Source organism: Copadichromis virginalis, linkage group LG1, assembly GCF_057382275.1.
Source record: "Copadichromis virginalis isolate Kocher_CV1m ecotype Utaka linkage group LG1, C_Virginalis_male_GT1.1, whole genome shotgun sequence".
Lineage (NCBI taxonomy): Eukaryota > Metazoa > Chordata > Actinopteri > Cichliformes > Cichlidae > Copadichromis > Copadichromis virginalis.
In genome coordinates, this window is record NC_140618.1 from 7,434,666 (window position 1) to 7,450,974 (window position 16,309).

The window sequence follows — 16,309 nt, forward strand, 5'->3', positions numbered from 1 at the left end:
CCTTAGGCCCCCTCCTCGATTCAGAGATGGTCTTTCCCTTTTCACGTAAATGACCTCCTTGACTCCGCGCTCAAACCAGCATTCCTCCCTGTTGAGGATGTGCACATCCTCATCACTGAAAGAGTGTCCACTGGCCTGTAGGTGTAAATAGACTGCAAAGTCCTGGCCTGACGAGGTAGCTCTTCTGTGTTGTGCCATCCGCTTCGCCACAGGTTGTTTGGTTTCCCCGATGTATAAATCCTGGCAATCCTCCTGACACTTAACAGTGTTAAGTGTCTGTTTGTGTTGGGAGACCCGATCCTAGGGGTGGACAAATTTTTGGTGCAGCGTGTTTTGGGGTTTAAAAGCCACAGAGACACAGTGTTTAGAAAAAATGCGTGTCAGCTGTTCTGATACTCCTGACACACACGGGATCACAGGTTTTCACTTAGGAACAGAATCAATCTTTGGAGATGTAATGTTTAAAAAATATGGCATCATCTGTCAGTTGTTTTGTTAGCTCAATCCCTGCTGTATTTGTTTTTTTTTTGTTTTTGTTTTTGTTTTTTTTAGATGCCATATTAAGGAAACAATAGTCATTACACTAAAACATGCTGGGTATATTATTAAATTAAATTCACATCATAGCAGAATGTAATAAGATACATATACTGTATTTTTAAATCACACTGGTATACACATGGACAGTGAAAGGCAGAAAGTTCCTTTTCAGCCATGCAGCTGATCATCTTGAAAAACTGAAACTTGCTCATAGAAAGGAACATCTAGGTAGAGTTCTCCTCTTGCCATGGTTTGTATATTCCAACAGTGTTTCACACCTCTCCTTGATTATAGCTCCTTCAGAATGTTTCCTATCTCCTTTCTTCTCTCTCCTCCAGATGCAGTTTAAGAATCCTTCAACCTGGCATAACTGAGATTGATTTCCAGGTCACAGACAGGAGTACGACGGCTGAGAGGAGAGACAAAAAACAGAGAAAAAACAAAAGCCCACAGAAGGGGGCTACAAGACAGACATTGAATTTACAGGGAGAAAAAGAGTTCAGTGAGAAAACAAAGTGAGAGGTACAGGGCTAAAAATGAAATCCGATTTCTAGTGTCAAATTCTGCATCACTCCAAACTGTAAAGCTCAAATATACAGTTAAATTAGCAATAAAGCACAAATCATTATTTGAGTATATACTCAAGGTAGAGATTCTGTTTAATTATTCTTATACAATTTGTTTACCTAAGGGGTAATTGTTTCAACCTGCAGTATTTTCCAATAATGTGGCTCTAGTGGCTCTGTGAATCTTCAACTGGGAAAAGCTATCAAGCTGGATATTTCAGGAGACTACATTCTGTGTTTACCTTTAGTCAGACACAAAAGCAAATGTTTAAAATGGAAAATCAGAGAGCTGTCACTACTTGCCCAGCTGCTGATACTGTTTTGTCTGAGTCATAGTTTCTTTCTCTCGCTAGTATGAGCTATAGAGCCATAGTGGGCGCGTGGATGGAAAACAGCCATGTTGAAATTATCCTTCAAAGTCACTCAGTGACTCGTTTGGGATGTTTGAGCTTCACTGTGCAGAATGATGTACTGCAGAGTTTGACACTCAAATGCTCTTTTTTACATCCGTCGGCTGAAAGTGGAAAGTTTCTCCTAAGTTCACCTAAAATGTGACTTTTGGTGAACTTTTAATGCCTGAAGGAGTTCAGCTTGACTGATGAATGCTTGCATATTCATAGGTTCTGAATTTTTTAGTCAGGTGGAGGTGTAAATGCCATTTTAAAAATTTCTAACTAGCTATGTGAAGATTTTTAATGTAAAAATATCCGACAAAAATGACCATTTTAAGTGCATTGGGTGTTCTTATACAGGTAATCCTCAGTAGCTTCTTGGGGGAAATGTTTTGGGAATTCTTCCAACAAGTGGGTCTAATCTTATCTCACGAATAAAAAAGATAACATAAAATAACAATAAATAATTTATCTATCAATCCTCCAGTAAAATCTCTTGCAATTTTTTTGGACAGAATCAGCTTATCGCCCCTGCATTTTTACTTTTTAAATCTTATATCAGGCTACATGTTGCTCTGTAGTCCTGCAATCCTTGTATAGTGCAGTTGTAATCACTGTTGATTGCATGCAGTTTCTGCAGGTGTCAGTATGACTGTAGCCGGTAGGAGGGACTTGATGCTCCAACTTCTCATTTTGTGTCTCTCTGCTCTCTAGCCAGTCGTCCTGGTCCTGCTTGGAGAGAGGCGACGACGACATCAGAAGCACGGCATTAAGGGGAACACCATGCATCGTGTGCTGTCAAGACGAGTGGACGCTCACATTTTTTCGCTTTGTTGTTTTTGATTTGCGTTATTTTTGTTGCGTCTTTTCTTTCTTTCCTCCCCTCCTCCTCCTTTTCACCCAATCTCTGACGCGCAAGGACACTACAGCATCCATCCACGGCAGAAACGCTCGCATAGAGCATCCTCTGTATAGACGCACCAACCATCCTCCTCCTTCCTTCCTCCCACTCTCCTGCTCTTCTCTTTTGTCGTTCTGTTCTAACCCAGAGGACATCGGGACCTCTTCTATTTCCCCACTTTGCCCGGAGACATGGATCTATGGTTTCATTCGATCCGGATTTGCTGGTGGAGGGTTTTGTTTCTGATGAGCATTTTCCAGGACTATCTGAGCTCCATGCTGGACTGCCCGCCGACCTGCAGCTGCTCTCAAACAGAGATCTTTTGCAATAAGTCCGACAACGGCAGGTTTTTCCCTTTACTCGCCCTGCAAGATACTGGGAGCAATGGGACCAGCGTTGACATAGCGGAGTTATTCAAAAACATCACCTCTATGTAAGTACATTGTACGGATTGTGCCGTGCGTTTCGGAATCATTGATTGATCCCATTCCCTGTATGTTGCTTTCTTTGCATTGATCCGACTTGTTGGCTGATATTTTTTTTAATTCTTAGACTTTTTACACTTCTATTGGTCTCCTTAATGCCCAAAGATCCCCAAGCCATATTTGATAAATGGTCTTGAATGGAGGGTAAATGCGCTTGTTTTCCCTCACGTGCCCAATTAGTCAAATCACTTGCAGCTTAGCAATAAATTGCTCGGTCTTGAACCTGGGCAATGAATGTCGAATGTGTCTCTCCCCCCATCCCTAGTGTGTCCCCATAAAGTTGCTCCTCCGCAGCGGCACCGCAGGCCTACACGTCCAAATGACAGAAGGATGTTGCGGAGAACCTCACATCACCCACCCGCTTGATTTCCGTCGTCATGTACAGCAACTGTTCTGACAGATTGTGCTAAATGAAACAGAAGTAAATGGCGCAGTAAGGTCAACCAGTTACATTTTGAGCCCGCATCCTCTGAGAACGACGCGACCTGACAAACTTTATTGTGTCCAGATTATGCGGAGCGGATTGGGATGTGAAAACGTCACTTGTGGCTTTTTCTCTCCTTTCCACAGAGATGGACATGCAGAAATATTGGTTTCATAAAGGCTTTGCTCAAAACAGAGGCGCTATGTATGATGACGGCAGACTACCCCCCCTCCTCCTCCCTCTCCTCCACCACCACCCACCCACACACCCCCAGAAGTACATTCTCATTCTGCATCCTACACCCCCTCGCTCTCCTCTCTCTCCCTCTTTCTCTCTCGCTCTCTTTCCCTGGCATCGATCCTCCCTGCTAACATCAAAGCTTTCTTTCTTGAAAAGTCAGGGGAGGAAGAAAAAAAAAGCCGAGCTCGGGCCTTAAATAAGACCTCTGGTGTCGATGAAGCTGATTTGCATATAAAGTAAACATCTCCCGTTAACGCACTGGAATTCCCCGCACGGTTTCCTCCGCGTCGTCTTACGCCACAAAGGACTTTTGCTGTCATCAGTTTTGGTATCCCGTTTACCCTTTATCCGTCTGAGGCAGACAACTTATTTTGTGACACGGTTCATCGCTTCCCCGTGCCGCTAGAGGGTAGCCTGGTACCCTCTATAATCTGGGAATCAAGTGCTGTCTTTACAACACAGGAGTCATTTACGTGACTGTTTTATCGGGGGTACTTTTTCTGTAAGGAATAAGCACAGGTTTAAAGCTCGGCTGTATTAAAAGGAAAGGAAGGAAGAAAGGGTCAGAGTTCACGGCGCACTAGTGATTAGTGTGACCCTCGAGTGACCCTCGTATAAAGATTTCCTTGCCGTGAAACCTGCTCGTTTCACATTTATCTCTCCTCTCATCCACTGAAGTCAACAACCTCTTAGATTGCCAGTTAAAAATGCCAAATATTCAGTTCATACCAAGCACAAAGTCACGCATTGATCGCCTTTTTTGCCTTTGAGAAAACCTAATGCAACTGACCCAGGACTAATTGTGCATTTCATGGCCCCTGGCCAGCTGGCGGCTTTTTTTTTTTTTTTTTTTTTTTTTTTTTTTTTGGCTGCTCAGTATGGATGGCAACCTCCACTAGCACCAGCAGCAGCTCAGTAACAGCATATCAGCATATACTGCCCAGTGTCACATGAGCTAACACGTCTGATTTAGCTGTGCATTCACACCACGCAGCAACAATAATTAGCTATTTAATATATAGTAATTACTTTGTATTCAAAGATTGTAATCATTTATGTTAAAATGCTACAGCACAATCATTTATAGCATCTCTACAAACATGTATTACCATAAATGATGTTCAAAGCTCAATGCTAATTTATTATCTGGCCAGAAGGTGTGACCTTAAAAAATAGTAACTGGTGCATTGTAATAAAGAGCACTCAGAGACTGGGGCCACATAAAATCCACGATCCCTTCTCTTTGCAAGTGGGGAGATACATGTGTTTTGATGACATGAATTCTATTTCATTCATCTCAGGAAATATTCAGAGGTGAGGGGACAATTTATGGAGATAGAAAGCTAGAGTGAGGGCTCCTAGCTGGAACTGTGGAGGGGATGGGTGGGTGATTGGCCAGCCAAAGAAAACTGCCAAGTCCAGATAATAGTTTTCCCAGTTCTCGCACATTAGAAATTCATCACAAGAGGCATCACTGCTTGAAGTGGATAAGATAAGGCCTTGCTGTTATGCTTGAGGGGGAAAAATGGTTCTCTGAGAGCAGCTGAAGCATTTGACGGGTTTGTGTAAGTGTGGCTCTGAGCACAGGTGCGTATTTGTTTTCAAAATCCAATCAGCTTTTCCACCTCGAGTGATGACATTTGGTCTCATTTTGTTTTGTTTGTTTCTTCTTTTTTTCTTTCTTTTTTTGCTGAAAGTGTGGTTTGTAAAGGAGAGGCTAAAGTGTCGGACCAATCTCTATGGTCATTACTGCGCTGTCAAACTGCTAAACGTCTCCAATGTATACTTGGAGAAAAATCACCCTTGCAACCTCCCCATCTCTTGCGTACTTAAGCTGATCCTTAAATTCAACAATGCATCCATGCAATCACTGTCATTACTGGAGTTGTTGCAAAGCGCTGAACTAAAGCCGTATTTCACGGCAGACATTTTGGCTTGTAATTGCAGGAAAAGCACAGACTTCAGTTATATTAATGATGCGTGCATTGCACTTAGAGATGATCCTGGTATTGTGCATGCTGGCTGACTAGGACAGCTTATAGGAACCTGTATTGTAAATGGATAATTAACGATGTCTTTAATTCCATGGACGCTTGTCCTGCTGTGGCACAAAATGTCTGTTGTGAAAAAAATCTTTCAATCAGTTTGCCACTGTGAAGGTAAAAGTGTGAAAGGTCCATCTTTGATTGTGTGATAGTAATCAACCTATGATCTTGCTGCAGTTTCAATGGTAGTAGAAACGTATTCCCAGTCTTAGTTACAAACAGTTCATTAAGATATGAAAATGATATGAAAATGAAAACCGCAAAGCCCTAAAGTGCTGAAATGTGATGTCTGCTGTGCACAAGATAAAAGCACATCATCTGAAGATTTTTTTTGAAGCATCCGCTTTAACGAAACCGTTGGTATGATCTGAAATTTTACAGATAATTACCAAGTTCCCTATATCTGTTTGCAGTGTTCAAGTGTAGCATTTTACAATTTTCTACTTCACTTACTTAAACATGAGGGGAGAAAGGTAATGTTTTCCAGATTCTCAAAATGTAGTTTAAAGTTGAACTGCTTTTATATGGGTTTATGGCACTGTACTGTATTTTGCATGTCTTAATCCTGTACGGGTTTAGTATTTGTCCAATTCAAACATCTTTAAAGACATATAGCACATGTAGATTAAATAAGACGGCTCTGGTGTGTAGAAAAAACCTACAAAAAGATTTTTTTAAAAACCAATTTGACTCTTTCTCCTCTGTTAAAACAAAACTCTGCATATTTTTGTATTTTTGGCTTAAAAACTGTATAAATAGAGGTACTTCATTGAAACTTCAATTGTCAGTGAATAGTGATGAGCAATTTTAAAGTCAACCACCTAATTCTGTTTTAGTTCTCCTTTAGCCCATCTTTAGACACCTTCAAGTACAACCAAGACCTTTGTGTGTCCTGTGGTACCTGATACTGGGATCCTGGCAGCAAATAATTTCCCATGGGGTGAAACCCAGCAATTAAGATGTGGTTAAAATACAATCTTTCGACTTGATAGAGTTTTACAAAAATATTCCACGAACTGTGTAGGAATTAAAAAAAAATTATGCACACGGCCTCATTTTCAGATGCTCAAGTATAATTGACAAACTAGCTAAATCTCGTTTCTTCCCATGAAATACTCTGCCAGGCCATTACTGTGGCCACATTCAGTTGCTGCCTTTTGGTGGGTCTCTCTGTGTTTAGTTTGGCATGTTTGGGTTGAGATCTGGTGTGTGACTTGGTCTTTGGAGAAGATCCCATTTCTTTGCCTTTAGAAACTCTTCGAGTGCTTTTGCAGTATGCTTTGAATCATTATCCATTTGTACTGTGAAGCACTTTCCAATCAGTTTTGCAGCATTTGACTGATTCCGAGAAGAGAGGATAGCCCTGTACATTTCAGAAATCAACTGTTTTCTTTAATATGCAATAAACACTATTGACCTCCACTGCCAGGCCTCCACACTCCACTCGCTGTACTTTTCTCTTTAGTATTTAGTATTTATTTATTTATTGTCATTGTCAAGAACAATGAAATTGCGTTTGGGGCTTCCATACAACCCAAAAAAAAGAAGAAAATAATAAATACCCCTTAAAACCCAAGTGTACATATTTAACCCAGTGTGACTCCAATGCAATAAGACAATCCTTAGCAATAATGTTCGTAGAAATTCAGACAAAGACCTGAGAAACATGACAAAATACAACAATGCAACCCATTCAATATTATTGTACTGTGAGATATGATATCAGATATGATAGTTATCTATTTAAGAAAGAGGGGGGGGGGGGGGCAGGAGGGGGAAGAGAATAAAGATATGATGCACCAATGCAGACCAGTTCATTGCTATTAAGAAGTTGGATATGGTTATTGTCCGTGAGAGGGGGGCAGAGAGTTCAGGAGCCTCACAGCCTGTGGATACAGGCTGTTGGCCAGTCTGGATGTTCTGGCCTGTATAGACCTGTACCTTCTCCCTGAGGGCAGCAGATGGAAAAGGTGGCGCGCAGGGTGATGTTGGTCCCGCAGGATACTGTGCACCCTCCTCAGACAGCGAGTGGGGAAGATATTACTGATCTCTGGCAGACTTGTTCCAATAATTCTGCCAGCTTCTTTCACCACCCGCTGGAGTGCTTGCTGATCGGCCTTGGTGCAGCTGGGGAACCACACTAGAAATCCATACGTCAGAATGCTGCTGATGGCACAGTTGTAGAAGTTCAACATCAGAGATCTGGGAATGTGTGCGCTCCGCAGTCTCCTCAGGTAGTAGAGGTGCTGTTGGGCCTTCCGTACAACTGAGGTGATATGGTTGCCCCAGGACAGGTCCTCGGTCACAGTTACCCCCAAGAATTTAAAACTGCTCACCCTCTCCACCGCCTCACTGCCAATGAAGAGAGGCAGATGGTTGTTATGGCCCCTCTTCCGGAAATCTACAATGATCTCCTTGGTCTTTTTGGTGTTTAAGACCAAGTTATTGTCGTGGCACCATGACTCTAGTTGTTGCACCTCTGTCCTATAGTTTGTCTCATCATTGTTGGATATAAGTCCGAGCACTGTAGTGTCATCTGCAAACTTAACAATGAGATTGGACGCGCAGGAGGAAATACAGTCATGGGTGAAGAGAGTGTATAGCAGAGGGCTCAGAACACACCCCTGAGGGGCACCGGTGTTGACCACAAGGGTGGAAGAGGTGTTCTTACCCACTCTGACACTCTGTCTACGGTTAGTGAGGAAGTCCACAATCCAGTTGCACAGAGAGGAGTTAAGTCCCAGTTGGTGGAGTTTGGGACGGAGTTTGTATGGCCGGATGGTATTAAAAGCCGAGCTGTAGTCTACAAAGAGGAGCCGTGCATAGGTGTTCCTGTGTTCCAAGTGCTTCAGTAATGTGTGCAGCACTGTGGCGATCGCATCCTCGGTTGACCAGTTCTCCCTGTATGCAAACTGGTGCGAGTCCAGGGATGGTGGAAAAGCAGCTCTGATGTGTTTAATGACCAGTCTCTCCAGGCATTTGGCGGGAATGGAGGTGAGTGCCACAGGTCTGAAATCGTTCAGACATGTGACATTTGACTGTTTTGGGATGGGAACGATGGTTGCTGCTTTGAAACAGGATGGTACCAGTGAACAGGACAACGAGGTGTTATATATAGAGGTGAAGACGTCCGCCAGGTCCGCAGCACAGTCTTTTAGCACCCGGCCCAGCACTCCATCCGGCCCGGCCGCCTTCCTGGTGTTAATGCTCCGGAACACACGCCTCAGCTCATGAGTGCTCAGGACTGGAGCAGGATCGGTTGAGGGGAGAGGGGACAGGACAGGGTCGGTGTTCTCCCTGTCAAAACGGGCATAAAAGAGATTTAGATCCTCAGCCAGAGTAGAACTGTCGGCTGAGGGTGATGGTGTTCTTCTTTTGTAGTCCGTGATAGCCCTGATGCCCTCCCAGACCTGCCTTGGGTTTGTGTTGTTCTCAAACCTGGCCTCGATACGCCTCCTGTGCTGCTGCTTGGCAGTCTTGATGCCTCTTCTCAGGTTGGCCCTGGCAGCACTGTATGCCTCCTGGTCCCCGGATTTGAAAGCGTTGTTCCTCGTTCGAATAAGTTGTTGAACTCCGTGTGTCATCCAGGGTGGATTATTAGGGAACACACGGAATCGTTTCCAAGTTGTTACATTGTCCACACAGAAACAGATGTAGTCCAAGACAGTGGAGGTGTAACTGTCCAATGCGACACGATTGTCAGTGTCCTGCACCTTGAATACATCCCAGTCTGTGCAGTGGAAACAGTCCTGAAGCATCGGAATAGCATCCTGCGGCCATGTTCTCACGGTTTTGGTTGTAATCCCAGTGCTCTTGATCTTTTGTGTGTATATTGGGTGTAGCAGAAGGGAGAGATGGTCTGACAGACCCAGGTGGGGATAAGCCTGGGCTCTGTACGCATTCGCCATGTTGGTGTACACCTGGTCCAACGTTCTATCTCCTCTGGTAGCACACTTCACATTACGGTGGAAATTGTGAAGTACAGATTTCAGGTCCGCGTGGTTAAAATCCCCAGCCGCAATAAAGACACTGTCCGGGTGTGCTACCAGGCTGTTATTGATGCTGCTGCTCAATTGTGCTAACGCTAGCTTAGCATTAGCATCTGGTGGAATGTAAACAGCGCAGATGTAAACGGCAGAAAATTCCCGAGGGAGATAGAATGGACGGCACTTTAACACCAACAGTTCTACCTCTGTACTGCACAGTTTTTCCGTTACCGTGACGTTCGTGCACCAAAGGTTGTTAATATAGATGCACAGCCCCCCGCCAGTCTTCTTACCCGAGTCCGCAGACCTGTCGGCTCGATAGGCGGTGCGGCCTGCTAGATCGATAGCCGCATCGGGAATGGCGCTGTCCAGCCAGGTTTCAGTGAAAATCATGCACGAACAGTTATTAAAAGTCCGTCGAGTGGCGATCTGCAGTCGTATTTCATCCAGTTTGTAACGGATTGAACGGGCGTTGGAGAGGAATATGATCGGGAGTGGTGGTTTAAACGGACTAGTCTTTAGCCGTGCCCACAGGCCTCCCCGCTTGCCTCTCTTCTGCCTCCGCTCGCAACGTCTCCTCCTGCGGCTTGCTGTTGCGGGTAGCCCCAATCATTCTGGTACAAGCCAATCTTGGTTGTCCAACAATTTTCTTGGACACGTTTTCCTGGTGAAGTCTAATCTGGCCTTCATGTTCTTGGGTGTAACCAGTGGTTTCATCTTTGTTGTAAGCCTTTTGTATTTCTATTCATGAAGACTGTCCTGATTGTAGACTTTGACCCTTGAGCATGTCCTTGATTTGGCTATCTCATCCACTTGAGTTATCTTATGGTCTTTTGGATTTGTTGGTTTTGCAGAGCTGGCCAGTGCAATGGAAAATGGCCTGTATTTGTATAGCGCTTTTACTAGTCCCCCCTAGGGACCCCAAAGCACTTTACACACCCAGTCATCCACCCATTCACACACACATTCACACACTGGTGGAGGCAAGCTACAGTTGCTTCTTTTTAAGAATGTACCAGATTGTTGATTTGATCTCTCCTAACCTTTTTGCTATCTCTCTGGTAGGCTTCTTTTGGTTTTTCAGTAAATGATGGCTTCCTTGCCTTGTATTGACAGTTTTTTGGACCTGATATTGAGAGTTCCAGTGAAAAACGAAATGCAAGTTCAACACTCGAAATCAATTCTACATCTCTTATCTCCTTAACTATTCCTGGATTTGTAAGAGAACAGGCCACACCTGGCCTTCATGGTTTTTTTTATTTTATTTATTCAGTTACTTATCTTAGTATCTTAACAGATCTCATTTTAAGTAGTGTAGAGGCCTGGTTATTGTCGTGGTTGATTTGTGTGCCTAGAACTGTTCCTGAACAGTTTTTTCAATGTGTTGGGGTGCATCGTCTACCTTGGCAGACTATTGACTTGTAGTGTTGTAGTGTACCATTAACTGGCTGGGACCCACCCAAGGGTCCTAAATAGAACATATCTTTGTAATTGTGGGATTTTTCTTTTTTTTTTTTTTTTTTGAGATTGCAATTTTCCATTAGAAGCTGCATATTACGCAGTGATTGAGAACGCGTTCCTATGGCACAATTGTGATACCATTTTTATTGGAGGTCGAGACTATAAAGCTGATAAACTGTGTATAATTGAATTTCTTCACAAAATAGCAGCAAAAATCCCTTCAGTTTTTCATGGATAGGTTTCAAACATCCACACGGAGATTTAAAACGTGTAATATTTGTTTTAATGTCACACCATATCATGATGTCTTATGATGTCATTCAAATGCACATTTTATGATGGGTTTTTGTTTTTATTGCTGGCAGTCATGTTGTCTCGTGTGAACGTAAAAAATCCAACATCCTCTATTTGCCTTTGAAATGAGAAGCCTCTTCCACAAGTATTATAGCATCAGCTTCTTTAATGTCAGCTCTTTCTTCAATCAAAGAGATTTATGTGGATTGTAAAATTGCCATCTGTTTATCTGCAAACAAACTGAGAGTCCCGCACTCTTAAATGATTTACTGTTTATCTGCTTTGCAAAATGCAGCTTGAAGTTTATCGTTTAATATCTCTGAAATCTATAGGAATGTGTGTAGTCTCATTTTCAAAGTCGAAAGCCCTTCCATCATAATATTGTGTTTATTTTTATTAATCTCGTTACTTGCAGCAGGAGTCACTTTTAAATGTAATAAGCTGCCATCTCCAGTATTTATTTAAAAACTTTATGTGGATACTGCCTTCTTACTTTTTCAGTTTTTAAAACAGCACGGCTCAGCTTTAAACTATCGATCTTTGGACAACTTCAAGTACACATTTTCTATGAAACCAGCTTACAGATGCTGCCAAAGAAACCTGAATTATACAGCAAGGTCTGCTCAGGTGGCTTGTGTAGGCTGCAAGTGTCCCCTGGTTCAGACACTGTGTGTTACTGCATTACATAAACTCAGCGTTTTCTCTACCTCTTGTAGCTCATGTGCAGCCCACAGACTGTGTAACTGTAGCCAATAGCAACTTCAGTCCAGATATATCCGCTACAGAGATCTTGTGTAAGGCTTCTGAATGGGAATTTGATAAGTGAACATTTGTAGATTTTTATTGAAATCGTTACAAGTGGAGTATGTTCTGTTCAGCTGAGCTTTTGGAGTATCAGTTGAACCCATATTGAAAAAGATCTTGTACATTGAATCACCTGTTTTGAGGGGCACTCCAGCATTTTAGGGTTTGGCTTTCCATTATGTTGGAGGACTTAAAGAATGATTAAAATCAAAATCATAAGCAACGATCTACTAAATTTTAGCTTGTACTACTAGTTTAGCTCCAGAAATAGTAGAACATCCGTTTCCCATATTACAATTTCCTATTATGTTTCATTAGACCTTTGCTAAATGTCGTGTCTCTGCTTCCAGACTTACTGACATTTAATATTTGTCTCAACATTATTATATCAGCTTTCACATTCTGCTTATATCTCGTTGTGAGGAGTAAAGTAATTTTTAAAAAATGGATAGAAAAGAATGTTTTTATAAAGTTTGCATTTTTTTGTCATGGTCAGTGCATTAGGACTAAACGTTTAAAGCAGTTTGTCCCAAATCATTTGGTACAAGACATCAGTTGTTTATCACCTGTGAGCTGCTAATACTATAGACGCTTGTAGGTGCTCAAAAAAGGTAAATGCTCAGCACCCACACCCAAAAACCACAATCTGCATCACTAGGTAATATAAACATTTGAAACAAAAAAGAAGGTGTACATCTTAGCAACATAAGAAATTTACAGGAAAGATCAACACATGCACACTACAGATTGTTCTCAAGTTAGCGCAAGCCTGAAATTGATCTGTTTACAGGATATGATAGGGCAGTTTGTATGAGTTTCACTACTTTGGTGGTTCCAAAGTTTTCACCCTGCCACATTCACAGAACTGCAACCTGTAGCTATTAGGGTTATGTTATGCTGATTTTAAGAAAAAATGTATAATTTCCTTAATTTTATATTTTAATATTTAACTGGATTAACTATTACAGTAATAATAGTTAATAATTAGTTAGTAATATTTTTTTGCTTTAGTGATATATACCACAAGTTTAATTTTCAGCCTTGCAGCTCAATTTAAAGAAGTAGCATTAGTAAAAGATAAGAACAATATCCATGATGGGAAACATGAGAACTAACAGGAAATCAAATGACGTTTTAGACATTTTATAATGTTGTCTGCTTTATTTTATAAAAGCACCCTTGAATACTACAGTTGATGAGTTTCAGATGTTTTAAAAATTACTTTATATTTATGTCTGTTTGGAAAATGGTAGATGACTACCTGTTTCCAAGATGCAGTAAGCTGGAACAAATGTCATAGGGGTTTATAACTCCCTGTAATACGGAATGTCAGATGTATGCAGTGGCGTAGAACGGTACACACCTTCCTTCTCACTGAGAAACTCCTACCTTCCTTCCCCTCCTTAATTCTGTCATATTTATTCATTACCTTTGGACGTTACTCCTCTTTACCCACTTCTTTCTCTTTGTTTTCTTTGTGTTGTGATGTTTTGATGTCTGTTTTTCTGATGCCCAGTTCACCTGACTCTGGTTGTAATTTTGATTTATTTTTCTTTGTCATGATCATATTTCACTTTGAGGTTTCCATAATATTGATTTTGTTTTATTATTTAGGACTGAGAATCATTTTACAAGCTTGCTGAGGCTTCTCTTTGTGATCTGTGTTGGTATAATTTGAACACACAGTTAAATTCTGCCTAAACTTCTGTTATTAGCATATGAAGAACAATGAGCAGAGATTTACACCTGACACCAGCCTTGGAAATCTACTCAGCAAATATCACACTGTATTATATTACCGCACCATTTCTGCACCGTTACTCCCGATTTATTCGCAAAGTGGTTGATTCATTGACTCATGATTCAACAGTTGATTTTTTAAATATACATATTAGCATGTATTCTTTAGGCTTACTACTTATTCCCAAACCATCCTTTCTCCAACCTTTGTTTTATATTACATAAATTAGGCAAAATTATATGAATTTAAAATATTATATGAATTGTTAAATATACTGCGTACATTGTTTATTTAAATACAATAAATAAAATAAAATAAATAAACTGTGCAGTATGGAGAAGAGAAGACAGAAATGTGATATCTGAGTCTTAAAAAAAGTAAAGCAAAAGTACTCTTACGTCATTTTCAGTAATATTAACTACACTTTTTTTTTATTACCATTTGAAAATAACCATGACGATTTAATTAATCACTACAGGGGTCTCGCTTAACACAGTTCCTGGCCACACTCTAGACACAAAATTTCACAATTACAAGGATCAAAGTATAAGTACAAAATAACAGAAACAATGATCACAAAAACTACTAAATTAAGCTCTTACAGTATAACAGTGTGCTTGCTGTTGTAGAGGTGTATAATATTGCTGGCAATGTTCTAAATGGCTTTAATTCCCCACTGCAAAACAAGGCTGTGCATGTCCAAGACTAGTTTGTTTTCAGTTAAGATAACTGCTATCACCTGAATAAGAATCTATCATGGATTTTTTTTATCAAGTCTCTTTAAAAATAAAGTCACGTGACTGCTGATGATCCTCTGCAGTGTTTGTTTGTTTGTTTGTTTTGTTTTTGCAAGCAACATTAAGAAGATTGCAATATACCTTCAATTGGGTTTGGGGCTGACACTATCCCAGCTGACACTGATCAAGAGTCTTGGGTCCAGTCTGGACACATTGTCATCTCACCCTTCATGCTCAAATCCACACCTGCACCCATTTTTTTCAACATGCATATCTTTGCACTTTGGGAGCAAACTGGACAACCCAGAGAAAACCCACACAGACGGAGGACGAACATGCTAACTTCATACACGTAGGCCCGAGGCATGTTAGGACCCTGAGCTAAACCATTGCAAATGGTCAATATAGAGATTTGCTTTTTGGTGTTTAAAACAGACGCACAAAAAACGGTGCATAATAAGTGGCCTGGTGTTTGATTTAAGAGGCTGCAATCTGCCCACTCAGCTACAAAAATAACTTCAGTATTTTAAAAGCAATTGCTGCAGTGGCTGCAGCACTCGGTGAAAGTACAGTAGCTGCAGCATAGATGCAACAAGGAGGACATTTTGTCTTCTTTTCACAAGGGGCCCATTCAGATTATTGCTCTTTCATCAGCTATGAAATGTCAAATGAAGCTGTTTGCTTTGGGGGTTTAGGTGATCTGACAACCTTTAAAAAATCTTTTTATACCTTCAGGCCTGCTGTATGATCATCAGCGTCATTACCATTGATGCTGTTTAACCACCCAGGGCAGAGTTGCTAACACACGTCCTGCCAATTGGTCCTTACGATACAGACCCCCTGCTGCCTCCGCATTGCGAGGCTCACCTCAGGCAGTGCACGACAGGCTCCTCTGTTATAAGCATATCATCAAGTTTGCATGAGCCTGTCTTTGTGGAAAGTAGGTCACGGCTGCCATCTGAGAATTGGGAGGAGAGAGCGGCGCTTTCGTTCAGATCCTCTGCATGCAGAGTTTCTGTGAGAAGACCCGGCCATGTGGCTGACCCAGCTTCTCCCACGCCCCCACCACCTCAACTCCGGCATCTGCAGGCAGCCCTTGCGCCTTAAAAGATGCATACTAATGAAGCACCTTCCCCCGCTTTAACAATCAAAAGATGCATTGAGGATAGAGGGGTGAAAAAATACTGAAGGCTCTGCTGTTTTAGCCAGGATTAGAAAAACCCTTTAAAGCCTTGCAGCAGCGTTCCAGAGGCTTTCTGTTGACATTTAGTTGAGCTTCTGTTTTCTATACAGCAGATTATGATTCAGTGTCACCACTGTGTGCAACAGTTTATGATGTCAAACTTGTGAGATCATCTCTCTACCTATTTAAACTGAAATTTGTTCCAAAGTGGTATTTTTTTCCCCCTTTTTTTAAAATCAGTTTACATGCACTGCTTTTTGCTGTTTTATTTATTCCTAAGGTTGCTTTGTGAATGATCACTTGTAAGGAACGCTTATCAAGCACCTGCTCCTCTCAGATATCTACTTATGAACACAAGACAAGTCAGTTTTATGTCTAATTAGGTAACATGAGCTTTACTGAAGCTTTATTACAGTTAATCATGTTTAAACATGGTATCTGCAGGCTTAGTGAAGCTACATTGAAAGCAGCATTACTGCCAATTCCTTCTTCTGCGTGATATTGATGGAT

General features: G+C 41.5%; 1 protein-coding gene across 2 annotated transcripts in view; it reads left to right on the top strand.

The window, feature by feature from the left end:
• Positions 1-2,224: 2,224 nt before the first annotated feature.
• The window catches only part of ntrk3b (neurotrophic tyrosine kinase, receptor, type 3b), a 225,936-nt gene continuing 211,851 nt past the window's right edge, over positions 2,225-16,309 (top strand). For both annotated transcript variants that reach the window (XM_085441285.1, XM_085441353.1), the window contains exon 1: positions 2,225-2,832. In XM_085441285.1, coding sequence (XP_085297411.1) covers positions 2,591-2,832 — 242 coding nt within the window. In that variant the 5' untranslated portion in view covers positions 2,225-2,590. The remainder of the gene's footprint in view (positions 2,833-16,309) is intronic.